The 21,937-nt window shown below is 38.7% G+C and overlaps 1 protein-coding gene across 4 annotated transcripts in view; it reads right to left on the bottom strand.

The window, feature by feature from the left end:
* slka (STE20-like kinase a) overlaps window positions 1–18,917 on the bottom strand; it is a 28,557-nt gene extending 9,640 nt beyond the window's left edge. Inside the window, exons 1-14 of one of the 4 annotated variants that reach the window (XM_044136522.1) lie at window positions 18,299–18,917; window positions 14,135–14,299; window positions 11,784–11,832; window positions 11,197–11,346; window positions 9,922–9,994; window positions 9,468–9,662; window positions 9,219–9,300; window positions 8,987–9,118; window positions 7,264–8,463; window positions 7,054–7,184; window positions 5,960–6,083; window positions 5,521–5,700; window positions 3,753–3,845; window positions 2,054–2,125 (exon numbers count right to left, since the gene is read on the bottom strand). In XM_044136522.1, the coding sequence (XP_043992457.1) occupies window positions 2,054–2,125; window positions 3,753–3,845; window positions 5,521–5,700; window positions 5,960–6,083; window positions 7,054–7,184; window positions 7,264–8,463; window positions 8,987–9,118; window positions 9,219–9,300; window positions 9,468–9,662; window positions 9,922–9,994; window positions 11,197–11,346; window positions 11,784–11,832; window positions 14,135–14,299; window positions 18,299–18,448 (2,796 nt within the window). In that variant the 5' untranslated portion in view covers window positions 18,449–18,917. The remainder of the gene's footprint in view (window positions 1–2,053; window positions 2,126–3,752; window positions 3,846–5,520; window positions 5,701–5,959; window positions 6,084–7,053; window positions 7,185–7,263; window positions 8,464–8,986; window positions 9,119–9,218; window positions 9,301–9,467; window positions 9,663–9,921; window positions 9,995–11,196; window positions 11,347–11,783; window positions 11,833–14,134; window positions 14,300–18,298) is intronic. The other 3 variants (XM_044136523.1, XM_044136524.1, XM_044136525.1) reach the window with 3 other exon arrangements.
* Window positions 18,918–21,937: the final 3,020 nt, after the last annotated feature.

Raw genomic sequence — 21,937 nt, 5'->3', positions numbered from 1 at the left:
TACAAGCGATGCACATAGGGTGTGGGTCCCTGCCTGAAATAGAGGCCCCGCATGACGCTGGGCACAGGCGGGATACAGCCTCTTTAACTGTCGATTCCGACCCTTTGGTGGGGGTGGGAGCCGTAGCCATGCCGAAAGCTTATTATAGCTCGTCGTAACACGTTAGCTATAAAACTGAAGATAAAGTCCGCTCGCCGCGACACGTTAGCCGAACTTTACCAACTGTTTATGCTAGCGATGTACCGCTATGCAACCACCAAGCCCGCCGTTACGCGTTAGCTTAGCCAACACAAACGTTAGTTACTCTGTTAATTAAAACAAAGTAGCTATAAAAGCCGCCCGCCTTTACGCGATAGCTGCTTCGAACGCTTGTATAACTGAAAAAGGCTTCTTTCGAAGCACTTACCCAGCACAGTCCAGGCCCGTCCTGGTACTGCGTTCAGCGGCGTTTTCCTTTACGGAACGCCTACGAACGGTTAAGCAGAGCCAAGCTAGCCTGAATGTGCTGAGGGAGCTTTGCTGTAGTTCTTCACACGGGAAGAAAGCGAGAATGAGTTGAGAGGGGTAGGTTGGCCGTGTTATTGGATGGTGGGTGGAGCCACGGTCACGGCTCAACCTGTCTGTCACGGACAGACGTAATGTCATTGGAGCTTCCGTAGTTGGGTCACGCTGAGGCGATTCCCATAGTGAAACACCGAACGAAGTTAGAAAAAGAACACCTGCACTGATCTCAGCACACACCCTTCATCCTTCAGTGAGGCTGATTTCACCAGGCGACCGCCTCAAACAGCAGGACGAAACAACGGGTTTGAACCGCTGCGAAATTTGGTATTTCTGATTTGTAGTAATGCAGTTGCAAATTTGCAGTTTTCTAGTTTCGTTACCAACTTATGAGTCCATGTGATAAAATTCATCGTACAGATGAGCATTTAATCAGGACTGACACAATAATTCTGACACAGGAAATCAGCTGGGAACCAGGAATGATGGATTTCACTTTGATACTAAAAATTTTATATTTTCTCCACCCTTTAAACACACACTACGTTAAAGCTAACAGGTAGCAACAATTTCTTTTCTGGAAGCTGATCATAAGGAAGGAAGATTAAACTAACCTCTGTGCCAGATTGGTGTTTAAAAATAAAGTAAAAGGAAAAAAACAAACAGCAAATCAGAGGTGAAATATCAAATTGGACACCAAAAATTGTGGCATTCTCACATGTGCAAAAACTAAATAAATAAATAAAAGAATAAAATCTAAAGTAATTTAGAAACTCATTGGGTTTCAGCTATAGATATTTCTTGTCAAATAATATGGAGGAATCGACTGTATTTCCACATATCTTTAAAACCATAAACATTTGATCGTTCACACCGTTAATTTCTAAATTGAGCCAGACAAAATCATACTTGAGGCGAAATTAACGTCGACTAAAACCTGAGTTTGCAGATGAAGATTAGAGATTATAAATAGGATTACAAAAACAAAATCGGTAATCAGAAAAAAAATCTGATTGGTGCATCTGTACTTTTGAATTCTTTCACTCTGCTTCACCACAACACGATTTGCTCTCAAAGACAACCTTCTGGCACGTAGGAACCTTATGACGCTGCTTTAAATTACTGAACAAATGACTCTCAGGCGCCATTTAGGCAGCTTCGGTATAACTGCTCCTCAGATATGCTCAGCCGGAAGATATCAAAACCTGCATTACCAGCATATTAAGACAAACACCATCCAGTTTTATGCACACGATATCAATGCCACGTACTTTACACAAACCAGATGTGGAACGTTTGTGAACGGGTGAAGGAAAAATACTGAGGAGGAGAGGAAGAGAGACCACTGCACAAATACAGTGATGAGAACACTCAAAAAAAAAAAACATCAAAGTACTACAAGCCCAACGCCGCCCATGCTTACATGTGTAGTTCTCAAAGTACAAGTGAAGCAGCACAAGCGGTCCTGTCACTGAACTTCACACACATCTAAGTATGGGCTAGAGACCGAGAGAAAGCAGGGTGGGTGGGTGGAGGAGGTGGGGGCACTTACGTCCTGCATCTGAGCGTTGAAGAGTGCGCATGAGGATAACTGAAAAGACTGTATCATAACCTGGGCCACTGCCTGCGGAGGAGAGCACACAGCGCACTCGCCTTGATCACACGGACAGACGGCACACACAGCAAACTGAGGAGTTTTCTCTCTCTCTCTCTCTCTCACACACACACACCCACATCTACACACTCGCACCAGTTCTTCTAGAGTTATGGAAGACGTGGGTCTTCCACTTTGGGGATGTCAGTCAGCTTAATGCGTGGGGAACTGCTCCGGTAAACGTTAGGAGGAAGCCAATTAATTAGTTATTAAAGCACCTTTCATATTGGCATGCTTTAAAGCGGGTAATAAATTCAGCATCTTATGTGAATCCGGCATGCAAAGGAGCAGCTTTTTAACGCCGCCGGCTAATCGAGCATTATAATTGGAGGTTTGCTTCGAAAGGCAACGTTTGGAAACGGTTTTCAGTTCAGATGTTTCCCCCCCTGGAAACTCATCAATTATCTATCGAGTAAGACCTAAATGATCTCCTCTTCGAACTGTAGTGTTGTATGAAATGGCAGAAGCAGCCCAAAACAGGGCAAACGTCCAACAATACTGCAGGAAGTTCATGTGGTTACTTCTTGACTATTTTTAATAGGACATTTTGTGAGAAACCACAGCAATACTACAATGGCAACCCGATTTCAAACGCCAAAGCAAGTTGCAATGACACAAAAACGCACTTAAAACGTCAAACGCACTTAAAGCTGCGAATGGTGGGCAGTCATGTTCATACTTCATAGTGCATTTTAATGGACTAAATACAAAGATCAATGACTTTCCTTTTGATTTACATACATAATAGCAGAAAATCAGGATCAGCATCACATTACTAAACAGCCTGTGGAGTCATGGAAACATGTTTCCACATGAAGCTTAATGAATGCATCGGCACCCTAACTCAGTACTCAGGAGAGTAAGCTCAAAAACTATTCAGATGCAAAATGACTGCACTATGTTTTATGTTACAATAACCACTGAATTCGATAAAATCTGCTTATTGTTCACCTCCAAATGAGTAACAATAGATAAAGGAAACTTTAATGGTTAAAGAGTTAGAACTCTAGAATTGGGGAATGTACAGAGTGAGTGGCATTTGTTGGCACCCTTGCTAAAGATGTGGAAAAACAACTAAAATAACTCTTTTTATTTAAGCTGAGAAATTTTATTTAGGAGGCAAAATGTTTTTAATATATTCAACCACAACTGAAAATTATTGGGACTTTGTAAAACCCTTTGCTGCTTACGGTCCGCTTTTTGTTTAACGATCCATATATGTTATGGATTATTAATCGCTATGTGTGGCGGAGAAATAAATGTGGGGCCTCATCCAGCCTGGGGATCCCTGACAGTGTCAAGTTAAAATTTACATCCCCAATAAACAAACTTCTATGAACTCGGAAAGTTTTACTTAACTTAAAAAAAAAATATATATATATATGCTTCAGTTACATTTAAATGCTTCAGAGTGAGTTTATACCACTGCAAGTTTGTTGTTGTTTTCACACATCTTCACTAGGTGGTGCCAATAAATGCACTTAACTTAATTAAGAATCCGATTAAAACTGGAAAAAGCTAGACAAACAGGAAATACAGTTATATTGCTTATGCACATTAAGTCAGAAGAATAAAAACAGAGACAGCAATGATTTACCTCTGCAGTCTGGAGGAGTGCCAGGTCCTCTTTTAAGCGTTTCATGAGCTCTTTTCTCATGTGTTTGGGTGACTGTCCGACCTCCTGAACGGCCTACAGCAGAAACTAGTTGATGTCGTATTGCTCTCAAAATCTGACAAAGCTGCCCAACAACCAAGGGAAGACATGCACAGCCCCCTCAGCATCCAGCCACCGACAGATTTATCGCCATCATGCTAATTTCTCCCCTCCGCTTTATCTTTTTTGACGTTTGTTAAACCATTTCTAAAAAATTTAAGACTGAACTGCAATATGTACAAGTCAAGAGTTTAACTGAAGCATGCCAGCAGGTGTTAGTCCCAGAAAAGCTTCATTATGTTTGCGTTTGATTAACTCCACCACAGCCACAGGTTTGAATGTCCTGACCGAAGAGATTAAAGGAAAAGAGTAACTGACATGGAGTAGAGATTGTTTAGTTTCAAAACAAGTTTTTTTTTTTTTTTTAAACTAAATACAAGCTGTGCAAAAATGCATGAACAGTGCATCTTTAAAGTGCACACTCGCCTTTTATAATGCTGAAACATCCATCTTTATATAGTAGAAATATTGTTCATTTCAACTAGAAAAACTAAAATGTCTTTAAGGGGAAATTTACACACCCTTAAAATAATGCGTTATTTATGCAACGCTGCAAATTATTGCTTGGTTTAACAGTTTGGATATGTGAGAAATATTCTGCTCATTTAAATCTGTCCAACTCTAGTGGTTAAATGTCTGTCTTTTTTGTTTCAGAGTTTGTGTTGTATAGAACTTTGTATAAAGGGCTCTTTAAATAAAGTTTGATTGATTGAATCCAAACAAAAAAAGAATGACTTTTCCCAATTGAGCAGTTTAAAATATTGAAAAACTTATGAATTATTGTCACAATGTCATGTCAACAGGAGTGTGTGCACTTTTTATATCAACTCATTTCTATTACCAAACATGTATAAACGCAATATGACTAAGAATTTGTTGAAACATGTTAGTAGGCTATCATAGGGTTTATTGGATTCCATATCAGTTATTCTGATGCAAGGCAAGGATTACTTAACCCAAAGACACCCAGCTCCTTTATAGATACAACAACATTGATCATCCCATAACCAGTACAAACTCACACATTCATAAAACAAACAAGGTTAGTTCAATATACAGTTAGATTACATGTCTAAACAACGAAAACATTTTAAAAAGCAAAACCACAAACATATTGAGGATGCAGTTGAGATATTTTGCGTTAAAATTAAAAGGAAAAAAAGGGGAAGCAGCAGAACAGAGGCCAAACAACTTAACTGCACTAAGACAAAGAAAAAGCAGCAAATGTTCAGAACATCTAAAGCACTCTGCAAAGCAAGCAGAGCCTGCTGAAGAGGCAAGGACAGAAAATATGGCACATGTCAGAAAGACTGAACTCCATTAAAGAGGTTTTTAAAAGACAAACACTCCTGAGGATTCAGTTCTCAGGAGGAAACCAGAGAGTAGAGAAGCAGCAGAAACCTTAGACAGATTAAGGCCGATATGAAAAAATGGATTAAGGAGCATTTAGGAGAAAAGCTAGAGCTGGTCTGTAGCGATCGTCTGCACACCACACCAACAGAGCAGCTGGCCACAGCACTCCCACGGGATCAGCGCAACAAAACAAACGGAGCCGCAGCTAAGTTGTTCAACAAGAAACACTACAAAGCTCCGCGTGACATGCAGATGCCAGAAATGAGCCGAACCCCCAAACTGCAGTGCAGGTCAGTACCTCCTTCTTCCTGTTCTTCAGCATGTTCTGGAACTTGGACAGCTCTTTGTCCTGGTCCGCTTTGATGCGCTTGGCTTCGTCTCGAAGCCGGCTGGTGTGATCCTGTTCCAGTCGCTCGATCGTCTGCTTCTGCTTCTTCTCCAGGTTCTCCACCTCTTGGTCATACTGACGTTTCTTTGCCTGTCAAACAAAACAGAAAGAGGCGACCGTAGAAATTTCTATAAAGACATTTTTAAAAAATCCAGTACAAAAAGCCTCTGACATTTTGCTGACTAATGAATAAACATTAACATCTTCAGCGTTCTCTCATTCTAGATGCCACAGATTACCAGAAGTATCAATTCTCATTTCTGAGAAGTTTGCCAAAAAGAGAAGGAATAAAAAAATTGGAAGGAAAGAGAAACATTACACCACTTGCGGTAGAAACAAAGTGACTCACAGTAGTTTCCTGTTCAAAGCGCCGGTAGATTTGTTCTCTCTGCTGCTGCAGCTTGTTGCTCAGCTCCTGCTGGGCCCTTTGCTCCTCTTTCTGAAGGAGGCGCAGCTCTCTCAGCTCCTGCCGCCTGAAGAAGCCGCACAAAATGACTTATCAGATCAACACAACAGCGAACCTAAAAACAAACTGATTGATTTGCAAATTGTACATTCATAAAAGATTTTTGAGTAGTTTTCAGTTTATGATCTGATCATAGTAATGGGCGAAGAATCAATTGGATAAAATTTTCTGTTTTTGAAAATAATTTTTTGGAAATAATTTTTTTTAAAAGCCAACACACTCCGTAGGTTTCCACAATTCAGAGTGATGTGATGCTATCCAAGATCCACCATCGTGTCTGACCAGCGTGTTTTTATTTGTTTTGACTTTGAATTCAAGTCAACTCACAAAAGAATGACTGAAATAAAATAAACATTTTTAAATATGTTTTCTGACATTTGTAGTTTTTTCCGAGGAAAAAACTGGCGACAAAAAAAATATATTCAAGTTCGAAATCGACTTGTTCTATGCTTACTGTGTTAGCTCGACCCATCATCCCATCTCAAATTTCTCAATAAAGATCGTATCACACACATGTGAACTATTGACTTATGAGGTGACTTCTGAGCGTCATTAGTTGCAATGCATTTTATTAAGGGGTATCAGGGTAGAGTGGCTCAATACATATAAGTGCTAAATTATTAAAATGTTTAAAAATGCTGAGACTTGTTTTTCTAGTATTTTGTTTTGCTTTATTTTATAAAACCAGACTGAAAGAATACTTTTGATTTTGTGACAAAATGTTAAACTATTACAAGAAAAGATACTAAACAGTCAGATGTTGTGCAGGCAAAGTGTTTTATCTTTAAAATGCAAAATCAGAGATGAATGGATCATAATGCCGCGTGAATCATGGCAGATAAGCCACCTGGCATTTGTAAAAAGTTGTGGGAGTTGCAAAAAGATTGAGAGCTATTTAAGGCAGGCGGGGACGTTAAAGGGGTCAGGTCCTAATTTTAGACTGAACAGTGTATGGAGCAGATCGGACATGGCTGTACCTCAGGAACCTCATCTCCTCACTTTTGGCGTCATTATCCGTCACTATTTTTGACGTTGTCACGCTGACCTCCACACCATCTACCATGAACTTCCGGGTCTTCTTCAGAGTCTTCTTCTGACGTTTTGACTCCTACCAAAATAATTCAGGTAGATTTACATCAAGACAAATAATTACTTGGCAACAGGGGCTGAGTACCATTTAGCTTTACCTGTATAGATATAGAGCCTCCTTCTCTGCTCTTGGACAGGAAGCTGGAGATGGACAGATTAAGGTCAAGGCTGTTGCTATCGGCAGCAGAGCTGCTTCCTGAATCAGAGTCCTTCTCCACGTCTGACTTAGCCACAGCAGGGCTTCCGTGCTCCATCCTGCTTTCTGAGTCGGTTTCACTCTCCTGGACAGAGACGCCGTCTTGTGAGGTGACCTCATCTGCCTGAGTACCCTTTTCTCCATCTTCCTTAACCGAGATATCCTGAGAGATAACTCCATGTTCAGAAACTTCTGACGTGACTTTGACGTCATCGCTGATTTGATTAGATTCACTTGGTGCTCGTTCCTCGAGTTCTTCCTCCACTTTGCTCTCATTGTTTTGTTTTGGCGGCTCGGACTCTTTAGGGACTTCGTCTTTTGTCTCGTCTGACTGATTTTCTGTTCTTCTGTTTTCTAAAACAGCCTCAGTGGAAGACTCCTCTACACTAGACTTGCTGTCCACGTCTCCATTTTTCTTCGTGTCTATTAAATTTGACTGTGAATTATCAGTATCAACATTTTCATCGATGTTTTTGATTCCGTCTTCTGTCAATTTCATGTGTTCGGCGATCTCCTTCTTTAAATCTTTGCTTTCTTCCTCACCCACTGCTACTTCATCTGCTGTTGTACCTTCAGGGATTTCTTGTGATTCAACTGAATCTGCAGCACCACCTTCACCTGCCTGCTGTTTATCTTCATCTAGCTTCATTTTGTCTTGGGTAGTATACTCCACTGTGTCCATTTTCTCCAATGTCTTCTTCGCTTCCTCAGCTTCTTCAACTTCTGAGGGAGGTTTTTGGGAATCCACAGCTTCATCTGGCTTTGACTCTCCCACCTCACCGGAGATCTCTTCAGTTTGATCAACATCTAGTTGAACCTTTGCAGAATCCTGTGAAGTCGGGTCTTTGCTCGTCTCTACTGGTGCAGGGGTCAGATCCTCGTTGCTGGCAGAAACTTCACTGAGCTTCTCGTCCTCCATTTTGTCCACTTCGCTTGTTCCGAGACCTTCGTCCGAGAGCTTATCGCTGCTCCGGTCATCCACGGGCTCAGCTTCAGTTTTTTCTGTAACAGATTCCAGGTTGGAGGGAGTAGGTGGGACTTTGTCTTCCTCTGAACTGGCCATGCTGACATCTGATGGTGCTCTTTTGTGCCCAGGAACTGCCTGATGGGTGGAAAAACAAACGGCTTTAATATGGTTGTGATTCACTTTTAAACTAATAAAATAAATAAATAAAATAATTTAACATTCGCTAATAATAAAGAAAATAATTTTAAATAATCATTTTTCAAATTACATTTTATTTAAAGTAAAAAGATCATATTTTTTCTGCATAAAATCAAAAAAGTCAAAATAATTCAAAGTGTTGTGATGTAACAAATTAAAGATAAATGTCAAATTAATATAAAAATAGCTTCTTTCTTTTTTCAAAAATGTTATCTTTATATATTATATTACAAAATAAAATATTGTCAAAATTCAAGATTTTTCAACAACTGAATTTTTGCGTTTTCTAAATCAAATATCCTGCTTTCCAGCCTGTGCAGGTATCCTTCCTGTTCAACCCCAAACTAAAGGAGATTCTCCCATTTTTGCTTCACTTTTCTTCAACTGCATCTTATGTTTTCAATTCATGTCCTCTTGCAAATTTTTAGTGCACATTCTGCCAACAAACAACATAACCCACCGCAGGAGTATCAGGTTCCTCCTCCTCTTCCTCTTCTTTGCTATCTTCAATCTCTTCTGTGACCTCAGCTTTGGCTTCGGCTATGAGCTCTCTAAGAGGTCTACTGTCAGTCACGCTGGTCACAAAAGGATGCTAGATGCCCAAAAGGTGTGAGAAAAAAAAAAAAAGAGTCAACACAAAAATGAACCCTTTTCTGCATGGGTTTGAAAGGAACGCTGAACAGGAAGCCAACCTGCAGGAGCTGTGTTGAATTCCACCTATTGTCCACATTTTTGTCCAGCGCTCTTCGCAGGAAGTCATTGAATTCTGGCGACCTGTAAAATATGTGAAGTATTAAATTTCTTGCTTTTAAAACACCAAAGTTGCAGCTTTCCAAAATACATTTTGCACATAAAAGGAAATACATAGGATATCTTGTTAACTCCAATCTGTAAACATCCCAGTGACACCTCTTCTTTTAATCAAGACTAAACAATCTCACCAGCGAGAGGGGTGCATCAGAGTGGGCGGCTCAGACTTGGCTATTTTCAGCAGCACCCTCATGGGATTCATCTCGTGGTTGGGCGGCTCGATCTGTGCCAGCTCTATGAGGGTCACCCCCAGGGACCAGATATCGGCCTTGTAGTCGTACGGACGATCTTTGGAAGTTTCACACATCACAACCTCCGGAGCCATCCTGAAAAGAATTCAGCCAATCAACAATTATAGGCTTTATTCAATTGAAAAGGTGATTTAAATATTGCATGTGTGTATTTAGTAGGGAGGTGGAAAGACAGGAAGGCTAAACGATAAAGGATGTCCAACATATAAGTGCCTCTAAATTGGTGAAAAAAGCCTTTTTCTGTAACTTCACATGCAATGGCACAGCGGGAAAAGAGAGAATAATCAGAAGTATAGAAAGAAGGGCCTCCCTATATTTAGGAAGCGTGACTCACCAATACGGAGTGCCGATGAAAGAATCTCTCCTCTGTAATGTGTTGGTGTTTTTAGCCGACACACCAAAATCAGCTGAAAGTAGAAATTAACAAGTGTTTTCTCAATTCAATTCAATTGAAATTTGACTCAATAAACCTAAAGCAAGCAGTGAAACTGCCATAAATATAAACCTCCTTAATGCAAACAGGCTTTGCAAAAACCTCCCAATGTCATAAACCATCAGCCAGTCTTTTTCTCACACGTCTTGGAAGAAGAAAGCTGTATCATTAAGTCCTGCTGACCAGCTTGATAATTATTGTTCGCCAGGCTAACATCATGACCCTCTGCCTACAGAACATGAATCATCAGGGGGAAAAGCAGCTTTGTGCGCTACAGCAGCTACGTGAATACTTTACTGGTGGAAAATTATGTAACTGATTTGATGCATCACTAACTGTAGAAGATCTGTGATTTATAAACAATACATGAGAAGTGCATCGCTTGGTTTTCTTTGTTACCTATTAAATGCACAGGGAATGAATCCAGAGTTTGCCTTCACGCCACTTGGAACGTTTGCACTTTTTTTTTGTGCATGTGATAAGCATTCACTTAAATGTCTTTTATTGGAATTTTATTTTATGTAATATTGACAAAATAAATAATTTTGAAGCTGAAGGAAAAATATTCGTGGCATTCAACAGTTAAAAAAAAATGTCTAAAAAGTAGTGTGCGTTTGAATTCAATCAGCTTTGCACAGAAACTTAAAATTCTGCTCAATCTTCTTTGGAGAATTTCTTAAGGCTCAGTCTGAGAGGATGAAGAGAATCCACAATAATTTTCAGGTTGCGACAGATTTTCAATTAGATTTAAGTCTGGAGTTGGACTGGAACTTTTTAACACATAAAATGTTAAAATGTCAATTAGCAAGTAGGCTGAACATCCTTTCAGCATAATGCTGCCATCGTCATGTTTCACCATGTGAAGGATGTGTTCAGGCTTTTTGTGCGGTGCTAGTTTTTACTCCTCTCATTCTGCATATAACACAAATCTTTATCTGTAAAACCTTTAAGAACAATAGCTTTTGTCCTCCTAATTTACAACTGCGCACTTCTCCCTGTCAGCCTATCACATAAAATCCCCCCCAAAAAATGCATTGAAGTTTGTAGCTGCAACATGACAAAATGCAAAAAGGATCAAAGGATGTGAATACCTTTTGCAGGCCTGTGCATTAGTCCAGCATCTGCACGTCAACTGCATTTACCAAAAAAAAAAAAAAAAACGGCGAAGCTTTTTACCGAGTTTTACTTCTCCGTCCAGTGAGAGGAGGATGTTTCCAGCTTTCAGGTCTCTGTGGATGACCTTGTTCTCGTGAAGATACGTCAAGGCCTCCAGCGTCTGCTTACACACCACCCGGATCTGGGGCTCAGTCAGGGGTCTCTCGAGTTCTGATGATCAACAACATGCACACTCAGTAAACCGACACTAGGCCATCTGCACAGATTCACATCAAATGTAATTCCTTGCTGGTATCCCATGGCAGGTGGGATACCAACGTCCAACCTTATGTCATCCTATATGCATGACTAGATGTATTTAAGTCAAACCACAGAGTATAATGGGTGTACATTGAACGGTTGAGTAAGTTGAAGTTCAGCTTTGTCATTAAAAACAAAGAGGCAAAGTGTTTCAAAACAAGACAGAATTTAGGAGCCACAGAGCTGGAACGGCTACGAAACCTGAGCTACAATAATAACAGTGAGGGGAGAGAAAATTCCCACTGTGCAATGAAGAGTTGGGAGTTTCCACTTCAGAATGTTAGAAAAAAAAAAAAAAATCCTGTTGAACACTTTGTCCTACTCTGTTCAGCAGATGAGGGTCTTACCCAGCATGACAGCATCAACCGCACCGCCAGCACAGAACTCAATCAGAATCTGAAAAAAAAAAAAGGGGAGACCATCAGAAACAAGGTAATATAATACAAGGAGGCGTTCAACGCCCAGGACCTTTATTGATTAGACAGTGATGACATTCCAGGGGCCTAATCAATCAGGTGCTCTCAGATCACCATGAGCTCCTAATCTAGACATATTTTTTGTTTCTTTTTTTTATCTTAGTTAAATGTGTAGCTGAAATTATTGCTGCTTCAACATAATTAAGTATTCAACAATTGCTGTTTTCTGAGATTATTGCAACAGTTTCCTGTTGCAATAATCTAACACACTGTTTAGAAACTAAAATCTCATATTTAGCCCAAATGATTGATTGAGGTGCTGGAGTTGCATATCTTGCATTATTTTAATGCAAAATACTAATGCATATATTGCATAAATAATGCATTATTTTTACATTTTTTAAAAAGTAAAAAAATACTGTGTATTAAATATATGACATTATTTAATAAAGTTTAGGTCATCGTCAAATTTGTAAATTGTTCAGTTTGCAATAAAATTGTACAAAAACTGTTTAGATAGTTAAATTAAATCAATACTGCAACGATTTCATATCTGCTTCTAATTAGATTAAAATTCTAATTAGATTTGAATCTAATTAGAAGCAGATTTAGAAGAGGTCACATTTACAAACCACATTTGTTCTCAGACACATATGATGCAACCAATGAAGGTATAACAAGTGTGGCTGAGATAGAACGCCTAAAATATCTGACCTATTGATTGTCATGTTTCACTTTATGCTAGGGGATATAGCCATGTCAAGAGATCTGTCCTAAAGGTTTAGACAAGATTGTTATTTTGCTCAAACAAGGAAAATTACACAAACAAAGGCCCAGGGAGCTCAGTTTATTGCTAAAGTAACATCGACAGCAGAGCTGTCAACAACGGCCACCAGATTCCTGTGAAGGCTGGTGGTCCAAAATCCCTATGTGGCCTTTAAAAGACCTGCAGTAAGACTTGGTGCCAGCAGCCACTGACGTGTCAGTTTCCACAGCGAGGCCCATGCAAAACTCTCAATGGCTCCTGGACTGTAACTCTAAGACATGCACCAACACTGAGCTGGGAACACAAGAAAAGTCAACTGTTGCAATAATCTAACACACTGTTGCATAAATAAACCAAAGAGGCTTCAGGATTTTGTTCTGTAGATTTGACGTTGGAAATTTCCAGCCTCGTGGATCAATAGACCACCAAGGAAAGACACCAGGGTGGCCATCATAGATGCCTGACTAGAAATCTCAAATTGAAAAGACAGCCGGAGCACAGAAACATGAATTATATTTGCAGCTTGTTGTCATGGCAAAGGATGCAATAGTCGTTAAAATTTGTATTTCGGGACAAACAGCTTATTAGACGTGCCGAGTTATTTGAATTGTTCTTGTTTGATCCGCTGAATAACAATAAAACTGCAGGTTTTCATTTTACTCTTTGAGGGTACAAAAAGAAGAGACAGCTTTACACCTTCAATCGGGGCTAATTTGATGAACTTGGCTCCCACTTCGTTCAACTCCATTAAGTTTTGCTTCAATACTCAGCAGCTTTTTGCACCAGATGGTTAGTAAAAAAAAAAACAAAAAAACAACAAATAAATAAAAACTTGAACTTTGCACTTCATTTGTGAATTCAAACAATGAGAAGAAAGTGATTAGACCAGTTTTGCACTAGTGCTAATAACGCCTATCATGCCATGGAGATTTCACTTTCACTTCTTTACTATATGCACAACTTAAAATCTGCCAACTTAAATCCCACAGCCGAACAAGGGAATAAATCATACATTAACTGAACGGCCCAGACAAAGCAGAGGCAGTTAGGAATTAATCATGCTGCTTAAGAGACGGGCTCCAGAGACATGACCTGCATGCATCTCTGAATTATTCACAGGCACTTTCGCCAGCCACCAAAACCATTCCATTATTTTCCTTTAGCTGTTGCTGGTCCACAAGGGGCGGTCACATGACACCACCTGACAGGACGTAATTGCTCTGGGACCTCTTAGTGCTCACAGAATGAGATCTACAGCACACATATTCAAACTGCACAGCTCACAAAGAAATAGCTGGATGATAATGTTGATCTTAAAGGAACGTCAGAAACTGCTGGTGTTCCTTAAATGTAAATACATTTGCATTTTCCAGTTGAGGAAGCATAAAAATCTATCTTGGCTCACGAGGATGACCCTTAAGTCTCTTCACAGTACATTTAAAGAAAAGAAATGCTCCATTTAGGAGTTTCACCAAAAGGAAAACAGCGTCACCTTTCAGGGAACTATGAAACTTACCCAAAGTTTGCCTTCAAAGTAGAAAGCATCAAGCAGTTTGACAATGTGGTGGTGGTTGCAGGAGGCCAGGATGTCAATCTCCACCATGTAATCCTCCAATTCATCTTCCGTCTTTGTGTCAATCACCTTAGCAGCGGCAAGGGTCCCGTTCTGCTTGTTTTGAGCCTGGAAGCAAAATGAACAAAACAGTTCAAACCTGAACGATACAAAAAGTTTAAACGGGAAGGGGGTTGTATTAAAGTATAGAAATATTATAGAAAAGCTTAACAATTTTAGCAATTCAATCCAAAAAGATTAGCCCATTTTATATGGATTTATTACACAGAGAGTGATATATTATAACTAGTTAATATTCATAATCATGTGTTAACTACCAAAACAGACCACTGAAACATACATGCAGCCAATTCTTTGTTCTGGCTTCTCTTCCATAAATTTGCTTGGAGGAAATCAGTTTTTACTGAAGCCCAGGTAAAAAGCCCACTTTACATAATCATCTCAAGGAGGGAATTATCTCTGTTAATGTGCATTTTGTTCTGTCACATTTTTTCCTTGCACTTAGTTTTCCATTAATAATGTTGGCTACAATGAAGAGTAACAAAAAATTTACCTTAGTAACAGTCTATTTTTTTTAATGTGCAAGATCTTTAATCTACATTAGGAATTATACAAAATAAAAAACAACTCTTTTTGGAGTTAACCACAATATATCTCTATCTTTTCCCCCAAACACAGACAACTCTGGCTTTCTACAGTTTATTTCTTCCACTTCTGTTCTTTATTTCCTATAGTCAGGCCAAATATCAGTCTATCATTTAAAGTCCTAGACCTGCATTCCAAAGTAGAAGATGCTAGTAGCAAAAATGACCGGGCACCCACGATCACCTGGAAGCCATTTTCAAAATTATTTTAAGGCTCGTATTGGATTTAATGTTTATGGATTCAGGCACAATGTCAGTGGAAAAAAACAAAAATGGAGTGTGAACATTTACCGCTGTATCAGGCTCTATATTTACACTTTCTGACATGACATGCGCCGCGGCTCTTTCCGCTCATTCCAGCTGGCTCCTTTTTGACAGACCCTTCCTAATACATACGCAGAATGTGAGAAATACAAAGAACTGGCTTGCCTTTGGTCAGTGTGAACGCAGCCCAACTGTCTTGAGAAACCTCAGTTAAAGTTTGCCAAATGAAGGCTAGTTTTTCTTAGCTCTGAACATAAAAACTGATTCAAATATGTAAAATCAATCACTGTGTAAGCAAAGCTTTCCTGGTAGTTTATAATGACCTTTAAAAATTACACACCTCTTCAATTTGTAACACATACTTCATGCATGCCACTTTTGTTTTCCCTTGCGACTCATTTAAACAGCTGATTCACACTTTGCAAGCAGCCAGTCCAGCCACGCCTAAAAGAGGCAAACATCAAAGGCCTGTGAAAAAACTCTGATGAGAATAGTAATGGCTCTGACGAAGGTAGACCCTATAGGCAAAACAGAGTCAGCTTAAGTTTGGTTTACTGTGCATTGTGTGGCTTAAGCAGCTAAATGTTGGCGCCCTTAGATTTCCCTTACAGCTAGTCCTACCAGCTAGCAGGAAACAAATAAAGGCAAATGAAGATTTAAAAAGAACATTAACTGGATTATTTGTAGACAACAGTTTCAGGAAGGAAGGAACCACACAGGCGGCACACTGAGAAGATGTTTCACAGTCAAAAGGCTAAATGATCTCAGAGTTCAAACACAGAACTCCTCCTCAGGGCCCAGCATGGAAGTAATTTCAAAGAGGTTATGTTATCTGCCAAAGATGGAAGACAGAAAATACTCTCGGTCCAAAACATCTGATGTCCGGTAGACTATGTTAGTGCTAAAAGCAGAAAATCAGGCTTCAATTTAAAGTGACAGCTTGGCATCGGCTGGAATGAGACACTCATGATAGGATGAGTGTTAAAGTAAAATATACTGCCGACTTTTGCTGCTAGGAAAACATAACAGAATGTTTACTACTCAAAATTATTTGACCAAACTTCTTTGGGCCAAAAACAATTCCAAATATTTTTTTGAAGAGGGATCTGATGATTCAGATTCAAACCAATTTAGATAATTTCATATATAAAAAAAGAATAAATAAGCTAAAAGCTGTGGGCCTTTTATAAAGTTTTATGTTTATAAGAACATCCCTGTTCATTGGCTAAAGGTTTATGCGTTTAATCTGCTTCAGTCTTTATTAAAAACATAATCAGAATAAGAAAATCAAGTGCATATTTTTGATATGAAACTGATATGTTTATTGTCCAAAAATAGAGTAAGGCTTTATTTTTTTTATATATATATTTCATTTATTCATTTATTTTTGATGCACAGACTGGAGTAGTTATAGATTTTAAGTGCTACCTGGGCAGAAAGGAGTACTTTCAGACCTATTTGTTAGGCTCTTTAAGGACGCTAACAGTTCAAGACAACTGGTCAGGCTATTTGTTAAAGTAGCAGAGCTGTATGAAATAAAATAAAAAATATTATACTGATTAACTGATCCTAATACTTTTCTTTCTTAACCTTTGCACAAGGTCTTTACTGCTTTCCATGACCTTTAGCATCTCAGCCTAAACATGCAATTTTATACAGTATATGATACTTGAAATATACTAAGTATTCTGTCTTTTACGATGATGTTGCAAACACAAATTCTGCATGGATTATTACAATTTGCTGTGTTGTGCAGCTTTTGTAGCCAATTTTCAGTGAGACGTTCCAACTGTAGTTTTTTGTTGTTTTTTCCCCAATCATTACCCTAAAAGGTTTTTTCACTAAATGGCTCTATTCATGGCAGAAAATATTTCCAAACAGATTCAGCTGACTTTGTCGTAAAACATGAGCAGCAACAGGTGGGGGAAGTGACATCTCTTCATCATTATACTCCTCCATAGGTGGAGAGGATACCAGTAACTGGCACTTTCTCTGGAGTGTCGAGGGCTAAATCTTCAAAATCCGAGCTGCACAATATATTGTATCCCATTCAACATCAGAATATCAATGGGTTTATTATCGTAATTTCAAAAGACTTCTTTGTGGCTTAACATATTAAGTGCCACTTCTTAAAGCTCTCCTTGCCAACATGCATCAGTGTGTAAGGTGGTGTGTCAGACGGCACATGTTGTTGTGGCAGCAGAATCATATCAAAAATTTCCAATGGATGTATTAAAGTAGTGAAACAATACATGGACTGTAACCTATCGGTGTTATCCTTCCTATTATTTGTGTTGGACTTTGAAAAATAACTTATGAATACAAAAATGAAGAGAGACTGAGAACAAGGACACAGTGGTAGAAGTGCTAATGCCTGGGTAAAAACAAACAAACAACAAAAACCGAGGTGGAAAAGAAAGTCAGCAAAGATCAACAATACTGATAAACTGATGAATTAACCTGAATTAACCTTAATTAACCCTCAATGTGTACAATGCTGAGGGTGTATGAAATGGTATGAAAACTTCAGTGTTTCTGTCCCTGCCTAGTAACAGCCAGTACACAGCTAAAGATCTAAAGATTTTCAGAGATTGTCCATTTGTTTTGGTGAAATAAATACAGGGTGTGCAATACAGAAAGTAATTAGTAATATCTGCAACAAAGCATAGCACAAACGAACTGCATAATAAAAGGTCAATTTAAAAGGGTGTGATTAGTTTACAAAGCAACTGTTCTGGTTGTTTGACATTTCTCAATTGTTATTAGTGGCTGTCTAGAAAGCATTTAAGGATGGCTTTCAGAAGGCAGTATTTATTCAATGGTTATGAACCACGCCTTTCATAATCTGCACTAAACACATGTCAAAGTCATGTTTAAGGTAAGTGTGATTTTTGACACTGATTTAGACCAATAAAATGAGAAACCTTTAGCGGTTCCTCACGTTTCTGCAACGGGGAGGCAGGTAACAGTTTAGATTTGCAGCTAACTTTAGCAGAATTGATTTTGTGTTATTTTTTAAGCTACTGGTCTTAGCTAATAATAAAACTATGGCCCGATCAAAAGCTAAGCCGATCTTGCTGCTGTATGACAGATCTACCCACTTGCTTCCATTCAACAACCAGACGCCGCCCGATCTAAGCGACTCTTTATAAATGGGGCTAAAACTAGAAAGCGGATGTAACGTAACGCCTTAACTTACCTTGTACACTTTCCCAAAAGCGCCATCTCCCAGCTCACCGATTATTTCCCAAATTTCCTCCGGATTCACGTCTCTGTGTACATGTTCGTACTGCTTCTTCTTTTTATCCGGCCCCAGCTTGAATATCTTCCGAAAATTGAAGAAAGACATCTTGTTGTTTTTCAGACGTTGAACTAAAGTGCTGTGGATGCGGTCTCTTCTCTCAATCCGCCAGCAAAACGTCCTTCCCGTTGCTGAACTCAAACCGCTATCGGAATAAAAGCACGCGGGCGTGAAACAAACAGTGACAGGCCGGTGCTACAGCCATTCAGCTGTGATAATGTCAATTATGACTTCCCTCGTCGGCAGTTATTCACAATCACATCATAGATAGAAGCCGTCACAGGACGCTAGCGGAGGAGGTGAGGGATACGGATAGAGGACTTCGTCGTTCTCGAACGGAAGCGTTTCCGTTTCATACAGACTGAAATCGAAAAAAAAAAAAAAAAATACCGACCAAACCTTCACTCTAGAGATGACATGTTTACCGTTTGAAGCCAAAGAGATAAAATGGACACAACACGGACCTCATGCTTCGGTTGGCTGACCACACTGAAGTTAGCGGACTTAGCATCAAGCTAGCGTACCCACGTTTCAACACTTCCGCTGTAATTTCAAAGTAAATCTGAAATAACAAGAAAATAGAAAATAACATTTTAGATCTGATGCAGTAAAGAACATTTATGACACAAGTGTATTTTTAAATATTTAATAAATATTTATTTGCAAAGCTGCGTTCTTGTATTTGGATACAAAGAGATTGCAGGCCTTAAATTTGAAAGATAATTTCCGCCGCACACTGCCCTGTCACTACTTCACTGAACATATTTGCTTGGCGGCGTCCGTTTCCTGAATCTTCTGTGCAGGAAGGTGCTCTGCCCAACCACGCATGCTAGTTGTGTTAATGTCGTCATGAACAGAAGGAGATGATGTTTTTTCGCACCACCACATTGTCAATCAATAAGATTAATCTTGTCAAGTGTGTGAAACGCAATGAAACATTTCAACGCAGAGGTATTTCAGAGCTGTAAGGGGAAGGTAAATGTACCCATTTTCTCCACATAGCGCTCTTAAGTCTGAATAAAGTTTCAACATGAGGTTAAATGATCAGACGCTCTTGTAAGCCTCCACTAGAGGGCAGCAAAATCCTTTACTAATTGCAGGTTAGTAATGCGTCCCCGAATAACTTGATTTTGCTTACAAGAGAAAACCAACTTGAATATCCCACTGGCAACATGGTTTTAATTTCTCACATTAACAGCCTGTCTTTCCTAATCATGATAATTTACTAATCTATCTCTAAGTAAACCAGTAGACTAACCAAATAAACTGCTGCAACCAAAATAATGCCTTCCCCTCTCAGTAGTTAGTGAGCTTTTCAGCTATGCAGTACAATTGCAACCAACAGGGTTTTCTAATAATCAACATATATAACATAAATTTGACGCTTTCAGTCCTCCACTCAGCAGATTCTTCCTTTTTAGTGGGGTTTTTATTTTCCATCATAGCAACATAATAAATGTTGATGAAAATAATTCATCTCTGATTTCCTGTTTCTCTTCATCCTGGTTCTCTACATTCATCCATCCTGGTTTCTTTCATCCATCCATTAAAACCTGGTTCCCTTTATTCTGGTTTCCTTCATCCATCCATCTTGGTTCCCTTCCATTCCTGGGAATTATGTGACCGCTTTGATTTCTTTACAGGGATGTCCTCACAATCTGTTAAAATTAAAATGAATAAAACCAGAAAATCTTTGAAAGTAAAGATTCGACATGAAGATTGCTTGGAGATGACAGAAAAAGACACCTTTTTCCTTTACAATTCTTAAATGAGTAATTCGATTATAGTAATGCATGTATTGTAGAAGTCCATACTCACTAAGAAAAATTGGCCTTTTATCCAAGAGTGTAATGGTTAAATATAAATTAAGAATTCATCTGTGTTGATTGGCAAGGAGTTGGTAATTATTCTGACTGTATGTCCGATTGTTACTTAAATTGTCATTATTACTATTATGTATTCATAGATTTTTTTCCTTTGTTTTATGAGTTAGTTTGTAACCATTTTAATCATGTAATATAGTTTAGTTGTTGCCTCTTTAGCACAGTATATATATATGTATAACATGAATATTATAATATATATATATATATATATATATATATATATATATATAAATAGGGCATATATATATATATAGTCATTAAACTGAGATAAAGGATAGGATTAAATAAGTGGTCTTCCTACTCTTTTTCAAACAGAAAAAGAGTGGTAAGCCAATAATTTTGTTGGTTATGTATGCATGATTTTTTTCTGTAGCACAGAGATGGTCAGAACACCGTTCCTATGCGACATCAGCAGCTGATCGACGAGACAGAAATGTAAACAATGGAGGGAGGAGAGATGCGCATTTTGTTGCTGGAAAAACTGGAACTATTTTAAGTTTCTGTCGCCAAGTCCGATTATTACAAGCAGTTTTGGATTTGCTTTTCCTAAAGTCACTTTTTTACGGCCCAAGGCCTTTCCTTTGGGTTGAAATCCCTATTTTGGAGCTTCTGATTGGTTCTGATTGGAAGTGGAGGCAGCTGGCCAGTGTCTCCAGAATGACATCACATCCAGCTTAAGATGCACCGTGTTTTTATCACCCCAGCTCATTCCTCTCTGTCTTTCTGCCACTCTCTTCCCTTTCTCCCTCTCCTCCTATGATTTTTGTTAAATAAATCCTACTTTAAGTTATCCCATGCGTTGCTTCCTTTTGATTTGTTATGGTACTAGAGCCAGACCATAACAACTTGCAAATTTAATTTGGGCTTTTAATTTTTTTGGGCTTGCTTTTGAACATGAATTTGCTCATTTAGGTTTTGAAATAAGCGGACACATAATAAGCCCCAGAATTTGTATGACAGCCAGTTAGTTTAAGTCAAATTCTCCTCATCCATCATTTCCCGGATGATCTGTGTTTTCATGTCAAGTTAGGGTTATAGAATAAGTAAAGATAAGTGTCACAAATCTGAGTTGTGGAGCCACAGGAGGAGCACTGTGAGCTGTGAAGCCGGGGGAGGAGGGAAGACACTCTAAAATACTACTTAGAGTTTTCCAGGCAGTAGTGGGACACGCAAAAACATGCAAAAATTACTAAAGGTTTTTTTTTTTCTTGTACTGTTGTAATTATTAAACAATCTCCCTTTCAGTTTATTCTTATAAGTAGAGACACATAGGTGATGTTACCATCAATACTTGCAATTAAGTATTGGCAAACCTCAATGTAATTCTCACAGCTGGTGGAACATTGTCAACAGCTGCTGAAAGTAACTTGAACGTTACTTTTAATGTAACATAGTTACTTTCCGAATCAAGTAATCAGTAATTAACTAAGTTACTTTTTCAAGGAGTAATTCGATTAAAGTAACTTTTTCAAAGTAACTATGCCATCACTGAGTTTGAACACGTATTCTGCTAAGTACAAAGAATATGACTCAGATTATTTTTTTTAAAGTAATTAAATAAATCCCTCTCAATATTCTTACATTGAACAAATGAAAATAATTTTGGTCATTCTAACATGACAAGTTTAATTTCACTTAAGGGACCAGTTAA

Source organism: Gambusia affinis, linkage group LG13, assembly GCF_019740435.1.
Source record: "Gambusia affinis linkage group LG13, SWU_Gaff_1.0, whole genome shotgun sequence".
In the NCBI taxonomy this organism is placed as follows: Eukaryota; Metazoa; Chordata; class Actinopteri; order Cyprinodontiformes; family Poeciliidae; genus Gambusia; species Gambusia affinis.
The sequence above is the reverse complement of the archived record's forward strand: the minus strand, read 5'-3'. Positions and strand labels throughout refer to the sequence as shown.